The sequence below is a fragment of the Caretta caretta genome, chromosome 3 (genome assembly GCF_965140235.1).
Source record: "Caretta caretta isolate rCarCar2 chromosome 3, rCarCar1.hap1, whole genome shotgun sequence".
NCBI classification, from domain to species: domain Eukaryota; kingdom Metazoa; phylum Chordata; order Testudines; family Cheloniidae; genus Caretta; species Caretta caretta.
The window spans coordinates 209,059,047-209,083,689 of record NC_134208.1 but is presented as its reverse complement, the minus strand read 5'-3'; the positions used below and the strand labels follow the sequence as shown (position 1 = coordinate 209,083,689).

The 24,643-nt window shown below is 53.2% G+C and overlaps 2 protein-coding genes across 3 annotated transcripts in view; one reads left to right on the top strand and one right to left on the bottom strand.

Annotated features, from left to right (window-relative positions):
* Positions 1 to 15,826, bottom strand: part of PEX6 (peroxisomal biogenesis factor 6) — a 28,517-nt gene extending 12,691 nt beyond the window's left edge. Inside the window, exons 1-12 of one of the 2 annotated variants that reach the window (XM_048842315.2) lie at positions 14,922 to 15,826; positions 14,271 to 14,434; positions 11,695 to 11,778; positions 10,156 to 10,258; positions 9,325 to 9,461; positions 8,895 to 9,006; positions 5,061 to 5,269; positions 4,138 to 4,333; positions 3,261 to 3,337; positions 2,653 to 2,785; positions 1,096 to 1,301; positions 925 to 986 (exon numbers count right to left, since the gene is read on the bottom strand). In XM_048842315.2, the coding sequence (XP_048698272.2) occupies positions 925 to 986; positions 1,096 to 1,301; positions 2,653 to 2,785; positions 3,261 to 3,337; positions 4,138 to 4,333; positions 5,061 to 5,269; positions 8,895 to 9,006; positions 9,325 to 9,461; positions 10,156 to 10,258; positions 11,695 to 11,778; positions 14,271 to 14,434; positions 14,922 to 15,806 (2,368 nt within the window). In that variant the 5' untranslated portion in view covers positions 15,807 to 15,826. The remainder of the gene's footprint in view (positions 1 to 924; positions 987 to 1,095; positions 1,302 to 2,652; positions 2,786 to 3,260; positions 3,338 to 4,137; positions 4,334 to 5,060; positions 5,270 to 8,894; positions 9,007 to 9,324; positions 9,462 to 10,155; positions 10,259 to 11,694; positions 11,779 to 14,270; positions 14,435 to 14,921) is intronic. The other variant, XM_048842316.2, reaches the window with a different exon arrangement.
* A 4,786-nt stretch (positions 15,827 to 20,612) lies between these two features.
* Positions 20,613 to 24,643, top strand: part of PPP2R5D (protein phosphatase 2 regulatory subunit B'delta) — a 46,342-nt gene continuing 42,311 nt past the window's right edge. Inside the window, exons 1-2 of the mRNA XM_048842321.2 lie at positions 20,613 to 20,768; positions 23,437 to 23,523. Of these exons, the coding sequence (XP_048698278.1) occupies positions 20,742 to 20,768; positions 23,437 to 23,523 (114 nt within the window). The 5' untranslated portion in view covers positions 20,613 to 20,741. The remainder of the gene's footprint in view (positions 20,769 to 23,436; positions 23,524 to 24,643) is intronic.

The following is a 24,643-nucleotide window of genomic DNA, read 5'->3' as shown; positions in this document are numbered from 1 at the left end:
TTGCTGCTCTTTTCCCTCCCCTCTTGGGTGCGTGTCTTGTTTTGTCTTCTAGGAAACGGGATCAGACTTTAACCATTACAGCACCAGTGCATCTCAACAAACTGGTTCTGTTTTCCCCAAGAAGGACAGTGAGACAGCCAAACAAGGGAGACACTCTCTCTCCAGCCAAAGGGAAGGGGAACAAGGTACGTTGTTAAAACGAGAGCCTGACTTAATACTTGACATTTCAAATGCTTGAACGTTTTTCCATCTTTTCTATCTCTTTAATAGATGGTCATAAGGCTGTTTGATGGTGTGTTTGCCGTGGCACTAAGCAGGCGGAGGTCTCTGTATGCCAAAGCCCTGACCTTGTTTAGTGCGGCTTAACACTGGACAGTTTCAGGGTCACGTTAGCACATTTGACTCTCTGGGTCCATTTAGTCCACATGAATTAATACAGCAGGGACGTCAGGCAGCTGGGAGCAGGAGCAGGCACGGAGCCAATGGAGGGATTCAAGGAAGAGATGTGATGACTGCAGCGGCAGATTAGAGGAGAGGCAAGGAGCAGGGAGGCCCAGACAAGAGCCATTATGGGCCTCAAGGCTAGAGATGGCCACAGTATGGAGCTGGGACAATGAAGAGAGAGCAGACGGGAAGAGAGGGAGAAGTGGGGTGTTGCACAGAGGATTTAGTAAACCTGATACAGGGGGGACGAGGGAGGCTGAGCCAGTTGGCCCAGGACACAGGCCAGATTGGTCCGCTGTCCCCAGCAGCCTCGCTGTGAGCAGAAGTTTGTTGGACGAGCAATAGGGTCAAATTCTATCCCCTTCCTCCTACGCCAAGGAGGAGAAGACGACTCCCGGGGCGCACAGCCATCCTGCCAGCCACGCTCACAACTATGAGCCAAGGGCGCACAGAGCCCCAGGAGCCAGGGCTGCTACTCACCTTCACGCACATTCCCTTCACTCTGCCCCACGTACATGTTAATGAGCTCCGGCCCTTTCACACTGCAATGGAGAGAGCAGGGACCCAGTTATACCAACCCTGTGCAAAGGAGCCCTGCACACACAGCACAGGACCAGCACCCCACCCCGAGAAAGGCCAACCCCTCCTCACCTGAGGAAAGTCATGGTGCACTCAGTGGCCACAGCTTTGGCAAGCAAGGTCTTTCCTGTCCCAGGAGGCCCGTAGAGCAAAAGGCCAGAGCGGCGCAGCCCCACAGACAGCAGCTCCGGGTGCTCCAGAGGCAGCTGGATGGTGTCCAGGATCTCCTTCTTCACTTCCTGGAGCCCGCCGATGTCCTGCCAGGTGACCGTGGGGATCTGCAGCGAGACCGACAGCCCAGTCACCCACTTCGTCCCCAGCCCAGAGCAGGTTTGCTCCAGTCCCCAGCTCCAAGACTGACTGGCAGCTGTGCGAATAGGGCACTCTGACACCCCCGCTCCATGTGCTCCCTGCCCAGAGTGCATGTTGTACATCCCTGATCTGATTGCACCCCCTTCTCTCACACCTTCCCTGCCCCCAAACTACAGCCCATCATCTCAGACTCCTCCGCAGCTCTCAGCCCCCTCCTCAAAGGTCACACCACCCTCCACTCCACACCCTCCTTCACACAGAGTGCCTTCTCTGCTGCTCTACCTTGTCCTCGAAAACCCAGCCTCCCCCACCAGTCTCACGGCCAAACCCGGGACACGGGGTGTCTGAATGGCAAGCTCCCAGAGACAGGGGCCGTTCTGCACAGTGCCAAGCACGCTGCCTGCTTTCCATACACACAGCTGGAACAGTAACTGGAGGGAGAGAACTTTGGGGATGGGACCAAAATGTTGCATGACAAACACATCTATAATGGGCATGGCTGCAGGAACGACTGCCTATTCCCATCAGGGTCTGCAGTGTCCTTGTAGCTGTGTTGGTCCCAGGAGATTAGAGAGACAAGGTGGGGGAGGTAATATCTTGTACTGGACCAACTTCTGTCGGTGAGAGAGACAAGCTTTCGAGCTTACACTGAGCTCTTGTTCTGGTCTGGGAAACTAACTCAGAGTGTCACTACTAAACTCAAGGTGGAACAGATTGTTTAGTATAAGTGGTTAACACAAATTTCAAGAGACCATTCAAGGTGAAATGGCCCATTAACACTCCTCCAGTCACATAGGAGAAGCAGTAGGTTATAGATTGTTGTAATAGGCCATAAGCCCAGTGGCTCTGCTCAATCCATGGTTTTTAGTGCCTAGCAAAGTTACATATTTAAGCTCCCAAGCCCCTCTTTGGAAGGTGTTGTGCAGATTTCCTTTGAGGATGAGGACTGGGAGGTCGGGTATAGAGCGATCCCTCTGTGAAAAGTGTTCATCCACCGGTGAGAGGGAGTTTTTGTCACTTTCCTGCGTGAGTTCATTCGAGAGCGTACACTCCAGGCAGTCAGGGAGTGGAAATCCCAGCATGGCACCCAGCCTGCTGGTCTCTGAGTGGGGAGTGCAGTGAGGGACAGACCCCCGCGTGGCTGTTGCTAATCAAATGTTTTTTAGACGTCCAGCTCTGCGAGTGACCATCAGGTGCCTATCTACTGTAGTGTGGCTTCATGTCCTGAGGGATGGGGTGAGGGCCATTCAAACGGACCTGGCAAGTGGCACAGATACCGGAGCCTTGTATCCTTCCTCCCCGCTCAGTGGTTCATACCTTTGGGGCTCCAACTGCCTGCGAATGAGCCTCATGCAGCTGATCCAAAGCAACGTTAAAATCCTCCGCGAGAACAGGGAACCCAGCAGCACAAAAATCTCTTTCCTCGTCCTCACTCAGCCCCCCTGGGAAACTGGCCACAGAGAAGGAGAAAAGTCTAAGTCTGTTCTCTTCACACGCTCAATTCACCACCAACAGCACATCTCTCCCTGAGCCGTCCCCACCACCCCTGCCCCTTTCTGCTAGCCCCTGCACGGTCCCCACTGCCTCAGACCTGGCACTGTCCCAGCCTCACTCCTGCTAGTCACTGCATCTCCCTCACTGTGCTGTCTCAACCATGGCCACAATCACTGCACACAGTCACTGCATCTCCCTCGCTGCACTTTGTCCCCACTGCCATGTTGTCTTTGCCATGTCTCCACCATGGGTTTGTCTGGATCACAGCCACATTCACTGCATGTGCTCCCACCTCCCACAGAAAAGAGGATGAAATACTGTATCTTTCCACCCGCGGAAATGGAGCTTTTCATTCCCAGTAATTAATGTTCTGGATACAAGCAGGCACTCTGCAAGTCCATGGATGATCACTCACAGGCCCATCTACTTACCTTGAGGTTAAGATCCTGGTGCAAGCTGCCTGGCCTCCTTGGGCCAGCAAAGCACAGAAATCTCCCAGCACAAACCCCTGTGAACACAGAAACAAAACCCGTGTCCAATGGTGAAGAGCATCCGTGCCACTGTGCACACTGGAACCAAGCGCAGCCTCCTTCTCAGACAAGGAGGATAGAGGTACCTGCACAGATGTGTTGTGTGCAACTGGGTGCTTAGCCTGACCTAGGTAATCACCCCATTTCCTCACACCAATCACACCTAACAAGCCAGGTGAGCACACATCTTTAGTGCCCGCAAAGGCAAGTCTGGGTGCACAATTCTGCAAGCACCTCTGCACGGCGGTCTACAAACATCCCCCTCTGAAAGTTTGCCCCAGAGAGATTTAATATAAAAAACCCAAATGACTGCAACACTGAAGCTGCATGGTTAAAAACCGCTAACATGAATGACAGGCCAAGGACATTCAGGCTCCAGGAGCAACACAGACCCTGCCATGCTGCACAGCCTGCATGCTACACGGACAGACTGCTCCCATAATGCAGCACCCCAACCCATAAGCCAGTGCACGGGGTGGGGCCTGCCTCCTCCCCAGCTGTCCTCACCCCTGTGTGGGCGATCTGCCTGCCTGCCAGGGGGAGAAGGGCAGCTCCTGCCCAGGCCCCATGAAATGTCGGGAGACCTCCCCCACAGAGGCTACTCTATCAAGGCTTCCTGAGGACCATCACCTATGTCCATTTTCAAGGCTCAAGCTGCCGTCATTTCTGCAGCGTAGTGACTGAAGGACTAGTCAGAGGGGCTCAGAACAGCCTCCTTTGCCTAGTCACACGACAGGGCCGCCACCCCCTCCCCGGGCCACAGGCAGGCTGCACTCACCGCACTTCTCCGCGCTAGTTTGGCCAAGCTCACTTCCTTGCCCAACGGAAGGCTGGCAGTGAGCGTGCTCAGAATGGCCTTCCGCTGCTCTTCCGATGGGGCTTGGACTGTCACCTCGTGGAGGAAAGCTGTCTGCACATCAGCCAGGACGTCCTGAGGCCTGCACGTGGTGGCAACCACCAGGACTGGGTAACCGCTGAGACACAAACACACCAGAGAAACAAGAGCTGTCAGGCACACAGCAGAGAACCTGCAAACAACATCCATGGCGGCCACACGGCCACCATCCCCACACAAAACTCCTCTGCCATGCACTGACATGTTTGCATGTCAGCACAATCGGCTGCAAGAGGTGCTGGGCAGAGCTGCAGTTCCGAGAGCAGCTTGGGAGACTATCCCTACTCCACCTGCCCTGTTCAATCCTACGCCACTCTGCCCCCAGGCGCCTGCAAGCTCGCCCCACAAGCCACAGGGACCCCCACCAGTGACATCACATCTTCCCTCCCCATGTCTCCCAGCCCTCTGTTCTTGTGTCATCCCCACAGCTCCTGTTACCTGCTGTCAATCTCACAAGTATTCCATTGCTCCTGCTTTCCATGATATCCTGCAGCTCTGCCTCACCCCAGATATGCTACATCTGCTTTAATGTCTCATCGGAGCCAACCCAGGGAACTAAAACAAGAATCCTCTCGGCCCCAGAGGCCAAATCTTCTAATTCCCCACACTTCAGGGCTGCTCTGCTGGCAAACCCCGGAGGCTTTTTGAAATAAACTGAGCAAGCCTGGAAAATTAGTCCAAAGCCCATTGGGATGCTCTGGAAGCTAATGCCTAGACTCTACAGTGATTGTTGCCCTAGGGATTCCCGAGACAGAGAGGGGAAGGGCCTCAGGTGCAAGCTGGCAGTGTCCAGGGAGGGTCCATACCTAGATCCAGCATCTCGGTCCAGGAGGAGTTGCCTTAGTGTAGCAGTGACTCTGGAGTCCTCTCCCAGCCCGTCCCGGTCTCGTCCCAACAGCTCGATGTCCTTCAGCAGGAGCACACATGGCCGGAAGAGCTCAGCCCGCACAAAGGCAGATTGCAGCTTCATCTCTGTAGCTCCACTCGTGTCTCCACACAAACTAACGCAATCCACCTGCAGGAAACCAACCAAGAACACAGAGACTTTAGGGGTTGCTCTGCTGAGGCGAGGGGGGCAGACCCTGCAGAGAGGAACAAAGGGGCAAACACGAGTTCTCCATACGAAATTCACAGTGAGGGCTGACGGAGCTGGATGCTCGCAGGGTAAGCCCAGGGCCAGCACCAGAGAGAAGGGGCAGCAGCTGGGACACAGAGCGGCCACTGAGGCCAAGGCAGAAGGTGTGCGGATGGGAGAGCTGTGGGGGAGGCCCAGGAGGGTGGAGAAACAGTAAGAAGAGCAAAGGGAAAGGCACGCGGAGCCATTTGGCCAACACGCCCACAACCGGTCTGGGGAAAGGAGAAGGAGCAGGAGAAAAGACAAGAGGTGTACAGAGGCCCAGCCACTGACCCAGCGGCAAACCCTGAAAGGAGCCGCCAGGGAGGGAGAGGAAACCAGTGACCTCGGTGCGGGACTCTAAGGTCTGAGACCTTTTTCAGCAGTAAGCAGTAGCAGCCAGATTAGGGAAGCAGCAGTCATGAGCTAAGAAACAGAGTCACATCCTCACATTCCCTCTAAATTGCATCAAAACAGTGTCATATCGGGCGGCTACAAAGGGTCCTGTCCTAACTGCACCCACCACCACCAGATAAAGGAACCGGGGCTTAAGATGGTTAAAGAAAACTTCATTTGACAGCATTCTGCCTGGCAAGGAACCACTTAACCCCTGTGATTGTGAAATCTCTACGTCTCTTGTTTGGCCTTTACGGTCCCCACGTCTCTATGGTTTAGTTGTAGGGTCTGTGCAGTTCTTTAATTGTTTCTGTCTGTTGTGTAACTAATTCTACAAGATTTAAATCAACTAAGATGATGGGATGTGATTGGTTGAAGGATTGTTTCATAATGGGCTAGGACTGGTGAAAAATACTGTACTTTAGTTTACAATGGCTGGTGACGGTACAGTTAAGCGGGACCCAAATTTAACGATATGAACTGGGGTCCAAAGGGAAGTTCTTTGGCACCAACTCCAGGACACAGCCCAAGATCAGAGCTGCCAGACCTCAACGCCCTGCCAATCACACAGTGCAGAAACTGGAGCCCAGGACGACCTGATCCTGACTGGCCACCAGGAAAGGTTCATCTGCCTTATTGGGAGTGGTGCATATTGTACACTTAGCATGTGTATTCTGTCTGGTAACTGTTAATAGAGATTAAGGATATTACTGTGTAAGGCTCGTTCACTGGTAAAAGGCCCTGGAAACTCGCAAAAGATTACGCCCTGAGCCCTAAGAACTGGGTGAGAGTGGCGCTGAGCCTTAGGAACTAGGAAAGGGTAGGGGTGCCTAAATTAACGGGGTTATGCCTTGAGCCCACGGAAGGGTAAAGGTGGAGTGCCCTAGAGTGTGCGGGTAACAGCTTCACAGTGGGAAATGCAGCTTGAAGGTGCCAAGAGAAAGGGTGCGCAAGAAGGACCCAGCATGCCCTGAAGAATACTGGAAATTTCCACTAACCCTATTCACATCGGAAAAAACAGTGTAAGTGAAGGATATTCAACAGATCTCCTGGGACCTGGGAAAAAGCTGAAGATGGAGGCTGATTCAGGCGATCCTCTCAGACCTTGTTCTCCATTCGTGAGTGGAGCCCAGCTGCTCGTGTTGGGAGCAGGGGGTCCAATTCATGCAGCATAGAAGAAACTCAACAGATCAGGCAGTCTCCACTTACAGAGATTGGGTTATGCAAGTCTGGGTTCAGCACTAACAGGCTGCAGTTCTGAGTGCTGGGCAGGCTCCGGGTAGGGACAGGGGAGCTTCCATTTAACACAAGTTACCTGGGATGTACTTCCCATTTAAAGAGAAAATGGAGCTGTTCTGCAAGAGAAGAGGCGGACTAGGGGTGTGGGGGGGGGTACGACACAGAAATGCACTACAGATCGTGGAGGAGAAATTATTGTTGCTAAATTACTGTGATTATGGCCAAGTGGGCGTAACTGAATTCCACTGGGATGACTCAGAACTGGAGTGTCAGTGTAAAGGGGTGCATTCTCTCTAGGAGAGAGAAGGGAGGAAGCGGGGGGTAACTAAGCTGACTTTGTACAATGGGGCAGTGAAGGAGATGATGGTGAAACCCTGGGTGACAAGGAGAGAGATGAAACCCTCCCTGCACCAGCTGTCTTTGAACGTGGAGTACTCCCACAACCTGACTCGTGGGACAGGGAGAGCACAAATCTAGGCCTAATCACATTGCCTGGGTAGTGCCAGGAGGCACCTGAGTCCCACCACTACATTCTACAGTTTCTGGACCAAGAGCTCTGAAGCACTGTGCACCAGACTCTGGGTCTAGGACATTTCAATCTGCTGTGCCAGAGAAACTGCAGAACCCTAGCCCAGGTTGCTTCGTCTGTGCACGTGGGGTGTGTGTCCCGTTATCTCCCTCCCAGCCTCTTCACTGGCACTGCTTCCAAGGACAGGCCTCTGCCTGCACTTCTCCCAGAGAACTGCACAAGTCACCCTGCTTTAGATTGGATCATCAGACTACACCAACCCATTTCACCATGGTTACAGGGCGGGCTGTGCCTCAGGCCCTTCACTGTGAAAAGCAGCATTTTCTTATGCATAGTAAAGTTTCAAAGCTGTATGAAGTCAATGTTCAGTTGTAAACTTTTAAAAGAACCAGAACGTTTTATTCAGTTACAAACATTTCAGAGTTACAAACAACCTTCATTCCCGAGCCATTCGTAACTCTGAGGTTCTACTGATCTATGAAAATATACCGAGTAAGGTCTTCCATGAAAGCTTGCAATGTTTTGAACTTGATGGTCATTACAAGATACATATACGGACTGGGGTTATGAATGTATGTGTTTGTGTATATAGAAAACTGTACTCAAATTGCAGAACGACTTCAGCATCACCTCACAACAGGGCGGTGAAGCAGACAGCAGGGTGGGCTACCACCCCAACCAGGGGAGACTGGCTATGAGCAAGCAGCCATTGTGCATGCCAGGAAAAAAATGAGGAACCATCAAAACGATGGGAACAGCTTGAAACTGAAAAGAAAAACCCCAGTCTTCGAAAACTAAGGAAGGAGAGAGTTTTCCCTGCTTTGACTATCTACAGTGACTGAAAAAAAAATTGTAACTCCATTTAAAATGGAAGGCGTTTGAACTTAAGTTTATCCAGAAGTAGTGGATGGTCTCGAGGCAGAGAGAGAAGAGAGAGCAAGATTAATAAAATGTTCAGGCACCTAGAGTTTGGAACAGGAGCTTTTACCAACACAAAATAAAACACAAATTTTGGTGACATACCAAACTCAGCCAAATTATAATGGAAACTTTGTTGCAATCTCAGTTCCAGAGATGAAGTGGGGCGAGGGTGATGGGCACACATCCATGGAGTGGGGGGTAGGGCACGAAGGAAACCAGCTGCGCAGGAAATAGAGAGAAGGGAGATAAAGTGGGGTGGAGTTGCTAGAACCAAGGGCAGAGGAGACAGCCTTTGGGGGAGAGGAAGTAGCTCTTTGGTGTTATTTCACTTGCTTATTCGTAGTTCAACACCTGTGTTGGAGAAAACTCCTGGAATTCTCTACACATGGTAAGTCCCCCAACCAAGTGATCCCCAACATGCAACTCAACTAAAGGAATTACCTTGAACAAGTGGAGATTGAGGCAGCTACATACAGCTCTGACTGCCGTCAGTTTCCCCCCACCACTGGGTCCCGCCAGTAGAATGCTGCCTGTTCCACGTAGCGCGGTCCCCCTGGAACACAAAGGTAGCTATCCTCATCACCATGGAGTGCGTGGGCCCCCACTCACTCACTGGCACCTTACTATCACTGCAGTGAGACTCCAGCACCAGAGAGAGTCTATGCCAAGCTCCAGCACCTCTCCAAGCAAAGACCCCTCAGAAATCATGGAATCCAAACACCTGCAGCTCTTGCCAAAGACAACCAGTGTCCCGGGTAACGCCACAGAGCAAAAACCAACCCACAACACAAAACAGCCCCATGCTAAGCAGCCCTTCCTCATAGCAGATGGAACCCCCCAGTACAAAGGGGCTGTATCAGTGTGACCTTACCTACTGTTCAGATGAGGCCGGAGAGCATCACAGAGCTGCTTCACCACATCAGAGAGCCCGGGGGGAGACAGACTGCTCCAAAACCCATGGCCAACACGGCTTGGGGAAGATGGCACAGCGCTGTTTGTTGAACCCATCTGCAAGGCAGGAAATAACTCTTTCCAACCATACCTCAGAAGGGACATCTTCTCAAGTCACCCTGCATCCCCTAAAGCAGCGGTTCTCACACTTCATTGCACCGTGACCCTCTTCTGACAACAAAAATTACTACCCGACCCCAGGAGCGGGGACTGAAGCCTTAGCCTGCCAAAGCCCCACCGCCCCAGATGGGGGGGCCAAAGCCGAACCCCATGGGCTTCAGTCCCAGCTAGGGGGCCTGTACCCTGAGCCGCGCCACCCTGGGCAGAGGGGCTCGGGCTTCAGCTTCAGTCCTGGGCCCCAGCAAGTCTAACGCCAGCCCTGGCGACCCCATTAAAACAGGGTCCCAACCCAAAGTTTGAGAACAGCTTCCCTAAAGCACCTATCTTGGGTGTAGAGCCATGAACCTCTTCCATACCAATTCAGTGTTCCTATGTCATAGAATCATAGAGTATCAGAGTTGGAAGGGACCTCAGGAGGTCATCTAGTCCAACCCCCTGCTCAAAGCAGGATCAATCCCCAATTTTTGCCCCAGATCCCTAAACGGCCCTCTCAAGGATTGAACTCACAACCCTGGGTTTAGCAGGACAATGCTCAAACCACTGAGCTATCCCTCCCCCTCCATCCTGGCCAAGCAATCTTAGCCTCACACGTCTCCTATACACCCTCTTCGGCCTCCCGCTGACATCTTACCAGATACAGAGACGTGTTCTGGATATCAGCCAGGTACCCCACAGACTGCTCTCCTTCCACCACTCCTACAATCGTCTTCACCTTGAAGTACAGCTCCGGCCAGCTACAGGAACAGAAGCAGCCTGAATCCCAGCAGCCGAGGCCTCAGAAGCAAGTTGAGCTTTTCCTCACCAGGAGGCAACTGGGGCCTCTAGGCCCACTGGTTACACACACAATAAACCAGGACAGGAGGGGGCACGATGAGACTGTGTCCCCTCCCCTCCCGGCTGGCAGACAGTGGGAAAGTATCTGTCCGTAAGTGTTTTGTATTATTTTGAGCCTTTTGCACATTCTGTTGCTTAATAATCCCGCTGTCAACATGGGGGTTAGGTTGGTATAACTACATTGCTCCGGGGTGTGGCTATTTCACACCCCTGAGTGACGCAGTTATACTGATATAGGTGTGCAGTGTAGACCAGACCTGAGAAACAACTCTGCTCCGAGAATATGTATCTTTTGCATAAAAAACCCCACCAAAGACTTGTTTTGTTTTGTCCACATTTTAAAAAAAATGTCTTTTGGCTGGCCTGAACAGCACTCCACCGCACCCACACAAACAATCAACTGTAACTGTAGTCAGAACCACCTTCTCTGCACAGAACTGTGTACGTGCTAAGGTAACGAAGGCTGTGGTAACCCATGCACTCTCGACAGAGAGTGTGATGAACAAGATGATAACGATGCTGTCAGCAACACCATGACATTTCAGTGATATCTGTACCCATTTATTACCAGATTTTGTTTTACCTGTTAGATAGTTGTGATGCTTTGAAGTCAAAAAGAAATCCATTTTTATGTCTTGAAATAATATACAGAGTCACTAAACTAACACAAACTAATGCAAATATTTCCAAGTGGTCATTTTAATGTTTTGATGATGGCATTGTTTATCCCTGTTTCTATGGTAACAGAACCATTTGAGCGCTTCACATCAGACTTCATCTTAAAGTAGATATAATAATGCTTTCAAATGTGCTATAATGTGCATATGTATAGACAGGATACATTTAGTCAAACAAATTGGTATCTGCCACTCAGCTATATAAATTAAACCCCCTAAAAGGCCCTCTTACAGCAGAATAAGAATGTTCACGTGGGGAAATATACCAGTATAACTCCAGAGGTTTAAATTCACAGCTTAGTTTATACCATTATAACATTCCCACTTAGACAAGGCCAAACATCTACTTTAATCTGCTTTTCTGTCATTGAACAGCTGCAGTGCACTCCTCCCTCTCCTTCACTTCTCTCCCTCTTGCCTTCTCTTTTCCCCACCAATTTCTCTCTGAGGGCTGCTTTGCTGAATTGATGTGCAACTGCATACCCACCTAAAATCCAACACAAACATTTAATCCAAAAAAACCCCAAGCCCCACAACAGACCAACTCTGAGCTCCAGGGATGGATCAGAAAAGACTATAACCTGGCTTCAACTGGGCCAGAAGGGAAAAGTAGCTCTTTTAACAGCTACCTGAAAAAGCATAGGATGATCACCGCATACCTAAGAAATTTCTCTGAATTTCCTTCCAAGAACTCAGGATGTCCAGCTGTTGGAATACACAGGATATCACCCTCCTGGACCAACCTGCAACAAAGCAATAGTCATGGTGAATGATCCACTCTCTTAGGTTGTACAGTCATCCACATCCTCAGAATATTAAACCAGTGAGAAACAGTAAATCAATCCATCAGCTTTACCTCAGCAAGAGGGGGGAAAGCCATTCAAACCCCTCAAGTGCGTCTCTGTGCTCTAAAAGTTCAGACAACTGGTTTAAAACGCTAGATTTCGCACTCCCAGGTTCCTGAGTGGACAGCAAATGGCCAGACACAGCTGGACTCCTGTACGGGGAATGGAGCTTTACCATGTTTGAAGAATTTGGTGTGGAAATAGAGATATTGTTGGTATTTTAAGAACAGGTTAGACAAACATACGTCCGGGATGATCTACATAAACTTAATCCTGCCTCAGAGCAGAGGGCTGGACGAGATGACCTCCTGAAGTCTCTTTCAGCCTGACATTTCTATGATTCTATTTTTTTTTAATTCAGCATCATAGGGGTGCATAGCACCTTACAGATAAAGTGAGAGCTCCTGCCCTCATGAACTTACAGTCTAACGTAGACATCCTATAACAGGGCATGATGACAAAGTTACGGATCGGGGGGAGGGAAGTGTTACGTAAGAGAAAGAGCATGAGAGATCATGAGAGCTAGTGAACAGAGCAGCAAACAGGGAAGTGTTATGAGGGAGTTCTCCAGATACACAGAGAGACTACTGGGACCTGTGCTGTTCAACATATTCATAAATGATCTGGAAAAGGGAGTGACTAGTGAGGTGGCAAAATCTGCAGATGATACAAATTACTAAAGATAGTTAAGTCCAAAGCTGGCTGTGAAGAGTTACAAAGAGGTCTCATTAAACTGGGTGACTGGGCAACAAAATAGCAGATGAAATTCAATGCTGATAAGTGCAAAGTAATGCACATCAGAAATCACAATCCCAACTATACATACAAAATGATGGGTCTAAATTAGCTGTTCCCACTCAAGAAAGAGATCTTGGCATCATTGTGGATAGCTCTCTGAAAACATCCACTCAATGTGCAGCAGCCATCAAAAACACTAACAACGTTAGACACCAATAATGGATAACTAATAAAACAGAAAATATCATAATGCCACTATGCAAACCCATGGTACATCCATATCTTGAATACTGCATGTAGTGCTGGTTGCTGCATCTCATAAAAGAGATATTAGAATTGAAAAAGATTCAGAGAAGGGCCACAAAACTGATCTAGGGTATAGAACAGCGTCCATATGAAGAGAGATTACAGAGGCTGGGACTGTTCAGTCTTAGAAAAGGGACAGCTAAAGGGGAATATGTTAGAGGTCTATAAAATCATGAATGGGGAAGAGAAAATGAACAGAGAAGCATTATTTACCCTTTTGCATAACACAAGAACCAGAGATCATGTGATGAAATTAACAGGCAGCATGTTTAAAATAAACATAAAGAAGTACTTGCTCATACAATGCACAGTCAACTTGTGGAACTTGTTGCCAAAGGATGCTGTGAAGGTCAAAAGTATAACCAGGTTCAAAAAAGAATTCATGGAGGATATGTCCATCAACAGCTATTAGTTAAAATGGTCAGAGACAGAACCCCATGGTCTGGGTATCCCTAAATCTCTGACTGCCAGAAGCTCGGACTGGACAAGAAGGGATGAATCACTCCATAACTGCCCTGTTCTACTCATTGCATCCACAGGACCTGGCACTGGCCACATCCAGAAGACAGGATACTGGGCCATTCTGATAACAAACACTGTTACTCATCAGATTTTTTTTAAATTAAGTTTAATACTGGTTTTACAAACAGTGCCCAGAATGAAGATGTTTGGAAAGGGCCAGCAATGGAAGTTTCTACCTTCAGTGGACATGGAGAACAATCAATAACAGCCCTTAGCATATTTGAAGACTGTTATCAGGTTCCCATTCAGTCTTCTTTTCTCAAGACCAGACATGCCCAATTTTTTTTAACCTTTCCTCATTTCATTTTTGTTGCTCTTCTCTGGACTCTCTCCAGTACGTTCACATCTTTCCTAAAGGGTGGTGCCCAGAACTGGACACAGGACTCCAGCTACGGCCTCACCAGTGCCCAGCAGAGTGGGACAATGACCTCCCATGTATTACAGACAACACTCCAGCCAAAGGGAGTACTGAGGAATGATCTGGAGGAGGAGATTGAGGAAGCTTAGCACAAGGTTAGAGGATATCCCAGGGGGAGGAGGTAGGGTGGATCCATAGTGCAAAACAGTTCTCAGTATGTGCCCTAAGCTATTTTGCTGAGTTAAGCAGGCACCGCAGTGGGATGTCCCAAATATCCCGAAGTTAGTTTGTGATCATTCTCAGTGAGTATTAATGGGTTTAGTCAACTGTCCTATGGGTACTTTGGAGGTGCATTGCTCATTGTGTACTTAAGAAGCAGCGACGAAGCATGGCATTGAGATGCTCCCTTCTTCGTAGGGCTATGAAAGGGACAAAAATAACATGTCATCGTTATCAAAAGGCTAACCTGGGAGTTTGGAAGTGTTGGTGGAGAATACTGTCATAGACTCCTCTGGTACTGTAGGCTGGTGAGGAGACAATCTCGATGTGCAGTTCCTTCGCAAAGGGTGGTGTGAATAGCAAGGAACGACTTCCTTGTCTCTCTTCCATACCAGAAGCTTCCCCACACCTCTGCAAAGGAAATAATGGCCCTATAGAGCCTTAATGGAGCTGTATCACCACTAGGAAGTTATGACCCACTTGTCCTCAACTTCCAGATGGCAACAACCTACAGAGCAAGCCCTCTTCCCCCCAACACACTGCTGAAAACCTGCTCTACCTTCTCCATTGAGGGGGAGGAAGACAACAGCAGCTCCTCCCCAAGGCAGCTGGGCTGGTGCCACTGCCTGCCTTGCCCAGGGCTTCCCCAGCGAGCCAGCCGCCAGCTCATTCCTTTCCCACAGAGGTACCTCGTCTTCCTCCGCCCTCCCAAACGCTTCTCCATCAACACCATCCCTGGGAGATCTCTGGCCACCAACCCCCGCCTCGGGCCACCACCGGCCAGCCGCCCCCACCCAACACGCGGGCGGAGGCCTCTCCCCCACCCCGCTGGCCGCCGGGGGATCCCCCTGGCCCCCCATCTCCGCCAAGCCCCGGAGGGCGAGGCCCAGCGCGGTACCTGGATGAGCAGGTGGCTCCCGCCCAGCGGGTCGCAGGCCAGGTTGAAGGCCAGCGCGGCCGGGAGGACGGCCGCGCCCTCCGGGGGCTGCCGGGGCTCCTGCGGGAAGTCCCAGCGCGGATGCAGGGCCAGCACGGCCGCCAGGTGCGCCCCGCCGGGCCCGGCCTCGCCCTCCCGCCGCAGCCGCACCCACTCGCCCTGGAAGAGGCCGAGGCCGCGCAGGCAGCGCCGGGTCACCCACAGCGCCGCGCCCGCCCCGGCCCCGGCCCCGGCCCCAGCGCCGGCCGCCAGCCCCCAGGGCGCCGGGTCCCCGCGCAGCGCCCGCAGCCGGGCCGGGGCCCCCGCCCCCCGCGCGAACCGGGACACCAGCGGCGGCGGCGGCCCCGGCCCGGCGGCCCCGCGCTCCGGCCGCAGCTCGGTCAGCGCCAGCCGCGTCCCCGCGCCCAGCAGCCCCTGCAGCGCCGGCCGCGCCTCCAGCACCAGCGGCCCCGCGCCCGGCAGCGCCTCGCCCCGCCGCGCCAGCCCCGGCCCCGGCCCCGGCCCCGGCGGCCCCGGCCCCGCCGCGCCCAGCAGCGCCCAGCCCAGCGCCGGCGGCCGCCGCACCGGCCACAGCGCCACCCGCCGCCCCGCCGCCAGCCCCAGCCGCCGCCGCCAGCCGCCGCCCAGCCACAGCTCGGCGCCGCGGCCCGGCCCGCCCGCCACCGCCGCGCTCAGCAGCGCCGGCTGGGCCCCGGGCCGGCCCGCGGGCCGCACCGCCAGCACCAGCGCCGGCCCGCCCGCCCCGCGCAGCCGCGCCGCCAGCGGGGCCGGGGCCAGCAGCACCGCCACGCCCGGGGGCAGCTCCGCGGGCAGGGCCTCCAGCGGCCGCACCACCGCCAGCGCCATAGAGCCCGCCCAGAGCGGCCCCTCGGCACCACAGAGAGCGAGCGCAGAGCGGCCCTTCAGAGCCAGGACCAGGGAGAGCGACCCGTTATCTACCATAGAGAGCGAGCGCAGAGCGGCCCCTCGGGACCACAGAGAGCGAGCGCAGAGCGCCCCGCCAGAGCCAGGACCATAGAGGAGGAGCGTAGAGCGGCGCCTCGCACCATAGAGAGCGAGCGCAGAGCGGCCCTTCAGAGCCAGGACCATGGCGGGTGAGTGCAGAGCGGGGCACCATAGAGAGCAAACGCAGAGTGCCCCGCCAGACCCCAGACAACGGCGAGCGACCACCGAGCGGCCCCTGTGTACCATAGAGAGGGAGCACAGAGCGGCCCCTCTCTACCATAGAGAGCAAGAACAGAGCGCCCTGCCAGATGCAGGACAATGGCGAGCGAGCGCAGAGCAACCCCTTATCTACCATAGGGAGCGAGCGCAGAGCGGCCCTTCAGAGCTACGACCATAGAGAGCAAGTACAGAGCGGCGCCCCGGCACCATGGAGAGCCAGCGCAGAGCGGCGCATTGGGGCCATAGAGAGCGAGCGCAGAGCGCCGCGCCAGACCCAAGATGATGGCGAGCAATCACAGAGCGGCCCTTCTCTACCATAGAGAGCGAGCACAGAGCGCCCTACCATACCCAGGACCATGGAGAGCGAGCACAGAGTGGTGCCTTAACATTGTAGAGAGCGAGCGCAGAGCGGCGCGCCAGAGCCGGGACATGGAGAGCGAGCGCAGAGCGGTGCCTCTCTACCATAGAGAGCGAGCGCAGAGCGCCTCGCTAGAGCCAGGACCATAGAGAGCGAGCGCAGAGCGGTGCCTGTGTACCATAGAGAGCGAGCGCAGAGCGCCTCGCTAGAGCCAGGACCATAGAGAGCGAGCGCAGAGCGGTGCCTGTGTATCATAGAGAGCGAGCGCAGAGCGCCTCGCTAGAGCCAGGACCATAGAGAGCGAGCGCAGAGCAGTGCGTCTCTACCATAGAGAGCGAGCACAGAGCGCCCTACCATACCCAGGACCATGGAGAGGGAGCACAGAGTGGTGTCATAACACTGTAGAGAGCGAGCGCAGAGCGGCGCGCCAGAGCCGGGACATGGAGAGCGAGCGCAGAGCAGTGCCTCTCTACCATAGAGAGCGAGCGCAGAGCGCCGCGCCAGAGCTAGGACCATAGAGAGCGAGCGCAGAGCGGCAGTGTCTCTGTACCATAGAGAGCGAGCGCAGAGCGCCGCGCCAGAGCTAGGACCATAGAGAGCGAGCGCAGAGCGGTGCCTGTGTACCATAGAGAGCGAGCGCAGAGCGCCGCGCCAGAGCCGGGAGCACGGAGAGCGAGCGGAGCCAGAGCCAGGACCATGGAGAGCGCGTGCAGAGCGCTGCCTCTGCACCATAGAGAGCGAGAGCAGGGCGGCCCTTCAGAGCCAGGATCAGGAAGAGCGAGCACAGAGCAGCGCCTGTCTACCGTAGAGAGCGAGCGCAGAGCATGTCAGCAGTGTCTGGTCAGGGACCAGGGCCCCATTGTGCTAGGCGCTGCACAGACACAGGGCAAAGACACAGGTCCCATTGCGCTAGGCGCTGCACAGACACTGGACGAAGACACAGGTCCCATTGCGCTAGGCGCTGCACAGACACTGGACGAAGACACAGGTCCCATTGCACTAGGCGCTGCACAGACACAGGGCAAAGACACAGGCCCCATTGCGCTAGGCGCTGCACAGACACTGGACGAAGACACAGGTCCCATTGCGCTAGGCGCTGCACAAACACAGGGCAAAGACACAGGTCCCATTGCGCTAGGCGCTGCACAGATACTGGACGAAGACACAGGTCCCATTGCGCTAGGCGCTGCACAGACGCTGGACGAAGACACAGGTCCCGTTGTGCTGTGCGTGGCCCTAACACAGCAGCCAGTCTAGTGGGAATCAGGATGACAGAGGGATGTAATAGACACATGGGGTGAGTCAGTGGAAGGAAATAGTGAGGCATAAGAAGCAGCTGTCCCAACTCACTAGCTGCCAAGCCGGTTACCCCTTTGTCTGTAGCACCAACTGCAGAAAAGAGTTTGAATGAGGAGGCCTTGTGCAAGTGATGGGGTGCTAAGCTAGGCTTTATAATGGAAGCTAGTTGCTATCCTATTTATGCTAGGTGCATGCAGAGAATCTTTCTCCTCTGCCAGCCATCCTTGATAGGTGAGACGTACTGGTTCTCTGACTCCTGCAGAGTGAGACCGCATTTTCATGGGTTTCCTTCTCCGCCCTAGCACTCCAACATCCCCAAATCTGTTTACTCATCGTCACTGCCTGCTCTTTCAGATTAAGTAGCTGCTTGGCTTCCCAAGCTGGCCTCAAGCAGATGTGATGCAGCAATGGCCAGTGGCTGCTTGTGTCCAGGGAGAGAGATGCCTGTGGAACCCAAAGCATCTCTTCTTTGTTTTGGAGAAAGTAATCAGAGACTGATATGGTGGGGTCAGCAGTTTGCCTGAAACACCCACCCAATTAGCAGATGTTGGTCCAACTGGGCATTGTTAAGTGGGTTCTGCTGATTCCCTGAGACAGGGGGACTCATTAACCCACAAAGATATAAAGGGGAAGGGTGTGGATCTGTAACCCCCCCCCAAATATTTTCCCTCCCTTCTCTTCAGTCAGCCAGCCTCATACTCCCCTTCTCTCTTTGTGAAAAGTGTTCTTCCATGAGTGATAGGGTGTTTGTGTCTTTTATCACTTTTCTGTGTGAGTTAATTCAAGGGCATACTATCTGAGTGAAACCAGACAACCACTACGCTCACCAATGAACTCACACAGAAAATAGTTCTATATTATAAAATATTTTAATGAATTGAGCAGTTGTTGCTGTGTCTTTAGTGCTGAACAGCGGCAACACCTGAATTAAAGCATTCCTACAGATCTGCATGATCAGATGCTGTTTTGCCTGCAATGAAGTTTCTTTATGGCCTAGAATTCCTGAATAATTTCCTGCTGCCTGCCTTTCCATAAGGAAATTTATATGGTCAGTAATCCTGACACAACCAACTCATATACCAAACATTCCATGGACATCAGATTCTCTCTCAAGACATTAAGACCCTGTCTTCACTAAGGAAAAAAGTTAAGTTTTTACTACATGCTAGCATGCTACATGCTACATGGTAATTGACACATGGAAAAATCCTAGAGAATTCAAGCCAGTGGTAGGTTTTGTGGTTTGCTTGTTTTACTAATTATTTAGGAAATGTTAATGGATTTTAAAATAAACTTTTGTTTAGAGAAACATTATACTGTAATATAATCATGAGGTCTCTCTGTTTAACAGGGTGTTACCATATTACAAAGTGAGCATCTTTACACTTCACATAACATGTTGTTTCTGGGGATTTTATTAATTCAAGTGAAATCCCTGATTGCACTCATTTAACAAATCAGGCATGTCTATCAGATATTAATACTAAAAAAGATTGGACAGGTGTGTTTTTGAGGCAGGTGAATGTACAACAGTTGTAGCTTTAACATGTTAGCAAATCAAAATTCCTAGTCTTTACCTCAATCTGCTAATGTGTGTTAAAGCCACAGCTGCCTTGATTTCACTAGGATTGTACTTGTATTAGTTAATACATGGTTTTAAAAAAACCACCTTTCCTTCATGCAGCAGGAGACTACCAGTGCGATCCTACTTGTGATGGACATTGGTGGGCAGCTAAATGGACATATAAAGGTGCCCTCTTACAGCAGTAAAAACAAGTCAAAATGTATCTGATTCAGAATAAAGGTAGGTGAGGTTACCCAGCCTGTCTTGGGGGAGCCTGTCAGATGTGGATGACTATTCTAGGGAAAAAGGTGAGTTTGGAACAAGTGTTGGCAAACATACATGACAATCCTAGTGTGGATAAGGCCAGCTGTGGCTTTCACACATTTGCTGCTCAAGGTAAACATGGAGGCCAGTGATCCTGCGGCACCAAGGTATAAGTCACCTAATGCTGCTGGCTCGCGATCCCACACCAGCAGCTGAGCCCCTGACTGCACTACCAACATATGTGGGGATAACCGTGGGAAAATCCACCTCCCTGAGCAATGCAGTGACAGTGACCTAACCACCGGTGTGGACAGCACCAGGTGGACGGGAGAGCTTCCCCCATGGACCCAACCACAGACCCGTGGGGAGGGGGAGCACCTAGCTGGTAGGTAGCTTTCAGAGTAGCAGCCGTTTTAGTCTGTATCCGCAAAAAGAACAGGAGGACGTGTGGCACCTTAGAGATTAACCCATTTATTTGAGCATAAGCTGTCATGACCTACAGCTACAGCTCACGACAGCTTATGCTCAAGTAAATGGGTTAGTCTCTAAGGTGCCACACGTCCTCCTCGCGTAGGTAGCGTGGTCACTCAGCCCTGCCAAGGGTCAGCAGCCATGTGGCGGGCAGAATAGGCTGGGGCTGCAGAGGGGGCCGTGCTGTGCCCTGCCAGCGCCCCCCTGCCTCCTGGAGGTCTGTCCCTGCCACCTGGGTAGAGCCAGGCCTGCTCGCCTGGGAGAGCCTGTCCCCTTCCCTGCGGGCCCAGCCACAGATCTGTTCCCCTCCCGCCCGCTAGGCGGCGCGGCCGGGCGCCTCCTCCCATGGCGCCACGTGGCCCTGCCCGGGAGGTGTGGCGGGCTGTTCTGGGCCCCTCTCCGTGCCCCGGCCCCGCCCTTCCAGCGCCAGGGAGGGGGGGCCAGGATGGGACCGCTGGGGGCGGGGTCGCGCTCCAGCCAATCGGCCGCGGCGGCTGCTGGCGTAGGCAGCGCGGCAGAGGACCAATGACGAAATTCCGTGCCGGCGGCGCCGGCCAGTGACGTGCGGCCGGCGAGGCTGTTGCTAGGCAGGTTTGGGCCGGGGAGGCGGCTGGGCCCGGCTGAGGCGGCGGCGGCGGCGAGCGGGCCGAGCGGAGCCGGGATGCCCTACAAGCTGAAGAAGGAGAAGGTGGGGCCGGCGGGCAGCGCGACTCCCTCCCTCCAGGCCCCCCGCGGCCTGCCCCCGCCCCGGCCCGGCCCGGCCTCCCGCCAGGACAGGGAAAGGGGCCGGCCGTGCGCCGGGGCCTGGGCTGCACCCTCCGGGGGCGGAGGGGCACGGGGGCTATGGGGCACGGGCTGTGGGGCTGGAGGGGCACGGGGGCTATGGGGCACGGGCTGTGGGGCTGGAGGGGCACGGGGGCTATGGGGCACGGGCTGTGGGGCTGGAGGGGCACGGGCTGTGGGGGCACGGGGGCTATGGGGCACGGGCTGTGGGGCTGGAGGGGCACGGGGGCTATGGGGCACGGGCTGTGGGGCTGGAGGGGCACGGGGGCTATGGGGCATGGGCTGTGGGGCTGGAGGGGGCGGAGGGGCACGAGGGCTATGGGGCATGGGCTGGAGGGGGCTATGGGGCTGGGGGCGGAGGGGCGCATGGGCTGTGGGGGGCTATTGGGCAGAGGGGTGGAGAGTGTGGGGGCAGAGGAGCCTGTGGGGCGGGTAGGTGGAGGTGCCAGGGCGGAGGGGCACGGGGGCTATAGGGTATGGGTTGTGTTGCTGGAGGGGACTATGGGGTGAAGGGGCACGGGGGCTATGGGGCATGGGCTGTGGGGGGCTATGGGGCAGAAGGGTGGAGAATGTGGGAGCAGAGGGGCCTATGGGGCGGGTAGGCGGAGGGGGCTATGGGACTGGGGGCACGGGGGCTATGGGGCATGGGTTGTGGGGCTGGAGGGGGCTATGGGGCCGCGGGGTGGAGAATGCGGGGGCAGAGGGGACTATGGGGCTGTGGGACAGAGGTCCCAGGGGCAGAGGGGTCTGTGGGGCTAGAGCCTGGAATGAGCTATGGGGTAGGAGGGTGGAGAGTGCCGGGGCAGAGGGGTCTGTGGGTAAAGAAGTATGGAGGCTGTAGTCCAGGGAGAAGAGAGGGTGGGGGGCAGTGGGTCCCGCAGTGCTGCCCTGATAGGGGGTCAGTAACAAGGTGCCATAGTGCGGGGGGGGGCAGCAGTGCCCCAGGCAGGAGTACGTGGGCAATAGCATAGCACTATGGCGCAGACATGAGGGGCCCCAGGCCTGCAGTACAGGTATAAATCAGCACCGCCTGTGAACTCTGACACAGTCCAGGCACATTTGGTGCAAAAAGAGGCAACAGCTCCAGCGGCATGGTGCAATCCCTGCGTCGTGCAGACACACACGTGGCCTCGATGCTAGTGGTGACAAGGCTCAGGCACTTGTCGGGCTGCAGCATTGCATGCAGTGCCATAGCAAGCAGTGTGTGGGCAGGACATGTTCGGTGAACATGTTGCCATAACCCAGGGTCATATCACCCACACCGTGCTCACTCACAGGTCATGGTGTGGAAACCCACCTGGAACATGCTGCCATGGCCTGTGCATACACGATGCATCTGATACATACATTGCCATGGACCACAGCACAGATTGGCCACACACAGTGAAAACACTGTCCATGCATGTTGCACTGGTGTCTGCAGGCAGCAGGCTAGAGTGCTGCACTCTAAGCCCGTCCTCTGGGTGCACTAGCCTCGCTCACATTCCTGGCTGCTGCACGTCTGTTGTTTATCTGGCTCTGGCTTCTCTCTCCCCCCTACTTCCTCTTTTCCCACTTCTCTCCAACCCCAGCTCTCCCACCTCTTTTCCTGTCCCCCACCCTCTTCTCCCCAGTGCTCTGTTTCTTCCCCCACAAGCACTCTTTAGTCCCTTTCCTTCCCATTGTACCTGGTGCGCTCATGGCTTAATTGCAACCCTTTCGTGAGTCCCGTGTTGACTAATTCTTTGTACCTTTTTTGCTGTTAGATGCCCTCTCGTAGGGCTGGTGTTTTAGCCACATGTTGTATCAGGAACGTTTGTTCTGTAACCATCTAAACTAATTCCCCAGCTGCTGTCCTGTCCTGGCATTGCATTCCCCATCATCCATCTGTGGTGGGCCATGGACAGGCCCCAGGTCTTCTGAGGGAATCTTTGGGAGTGTGATAGCATTCTTGTAGCCTGATTCTGTTTGGGAGGTTAACTGCCAGCTTTCCACACTGCAGGGGGTGGGTTACCGAGTCAAATTGGCTGGGAAGAGGATATGATGTATGTAATGGTTGGACAGTTGGGATGCCCCAGCCTTAGTTGGGTGCAGAGTTCTCCAATGTGAAGGGGAGGAAGTATCTCTGGGAGCCCCCATTTTAAGAGACATGGATCGTGGATTATTGCTGGGGTGGTGTCTCCGTGGCAGTCTGTGAAAGAGTGAAGCAGATATAGGCAATGTCTACACTGCCCTGCCGTTCAGACTATGGGAGTGTGAATAGCAGTGCCTTGTGCACTGAAGTACTACGCTATAGCTCTTCTGTGTGGATGTAGCAGGTGCAAATTAAGAGGTTCCTAGTTCGCCTTAACGTAGCCCTGTTTGAAGAGGACTATATTAAAGTGAACTAGGAACCTTTTAGTTTGCCCCCGCAAAGTCCATGCAGGGGATTTATAGGGCAGCACTTTGGTGCACAAGACACTGCTCTTTGCACCCCTGTGGTCTGAACAGTGGGGAAGTGTAGCCAAGCCCACAGAAACTTGTGTCTAACTGAACAGAATTAAATCTTTTCCAAACCCAGTGCAACTGAATATGCTCTCTTCTCATTGTCCCAGGAGCCTCCAAAGTCTGCTAAAAGCACCACAAAGCCCAGCAGCAGCAGTGGTGGTGGGAAGGATGGCGGGGCAGAGAATTCAGAGGAGGTAAGGCATTCATCTTGCAAAGCATCACACCTATACAACTCTCTCTTGTATGGCATCTTTCTTTCAAATTGTCTCTTCAACAGCTTTTCTGAATAAGGAACTTAATGTGCTTAAACGTGGTAGTCAATGTCAAAGGTAAAGACAGGCTGATTGAGGTGGGAAGGTAGTTGGAAAAGACAGAGGGTGAGAACTGAACCCTGTGGCGCTCTGTAGAAATAGAGACTTGAGGGGGAGCGCAGTTAGATATGCCAGAGCCACCTATGCAGATGGGCTAGATTACACTAGTGAAGCCTGCATTGAGAGCAAGGACAGTGGAGAGGAGAAGACATAGCTAGCAGAAAGAAGGAAGCCTGAATGGAACAGAAGTTTCCTTGGCATGGTCCAAAATGTTATTGAGAGGTGAACTGAGTGGTGGAAGAGAGCTTGCAGTTTGCTTGGGGGAGAGAGGCAAGAGCTGGGATAAATTGACATTGGAGTTCAATTAAGCATGGGGAGAAGAGTGGTGGATTTGAGAGATATGGAGAAGGTACTAGAGGAAGTTTGAGTTTCTCACTATTGTAACACCTTTACTGGCAGCAGGGGAAGATCTAACATATGCAAACACTACATTCTATATTAAAAGTGCTACTCAGAGCGTCCTTTGCCCTGGGTGCTGGTGCTGCTAAGAGAGACACATCTGGAGTAGTGTCAATACAGAGTAACTTGCTATAACAAATAATGTAGCATATTAACACACAGTGTTTCCGGAATGAGAAGGAACTCAGGCAGATATGAATGTTTTGGTAAGATTGATCTCATTCGGTGTTCAAACAGTGTGGTTGTCTTGGGCTCTGGAGATAGAGATTCAGCCTCCAGGAAGCATTTTACTCGCCGTCTAAGGAGGCATGCTTATTTTTTCCATTAATTTACTTTTTCAGGCAAGACTCTCCCCACTTCCATCTCAATCTAATACAGTCTGATTAGGAGAGTGTGTGCTTAAGTCTTTGCTATGTGCTGTTCTTGAGAAAATTGAAATGTGTTGTACTATAGCTCTAGCCTGGGAATTAGAGGTTGTTAACTTGTTTAAAGTTAGAGAGAGGAGGAAGGGTAAAAAGTCAGCAATTCAGTGGGGCTGTATGTC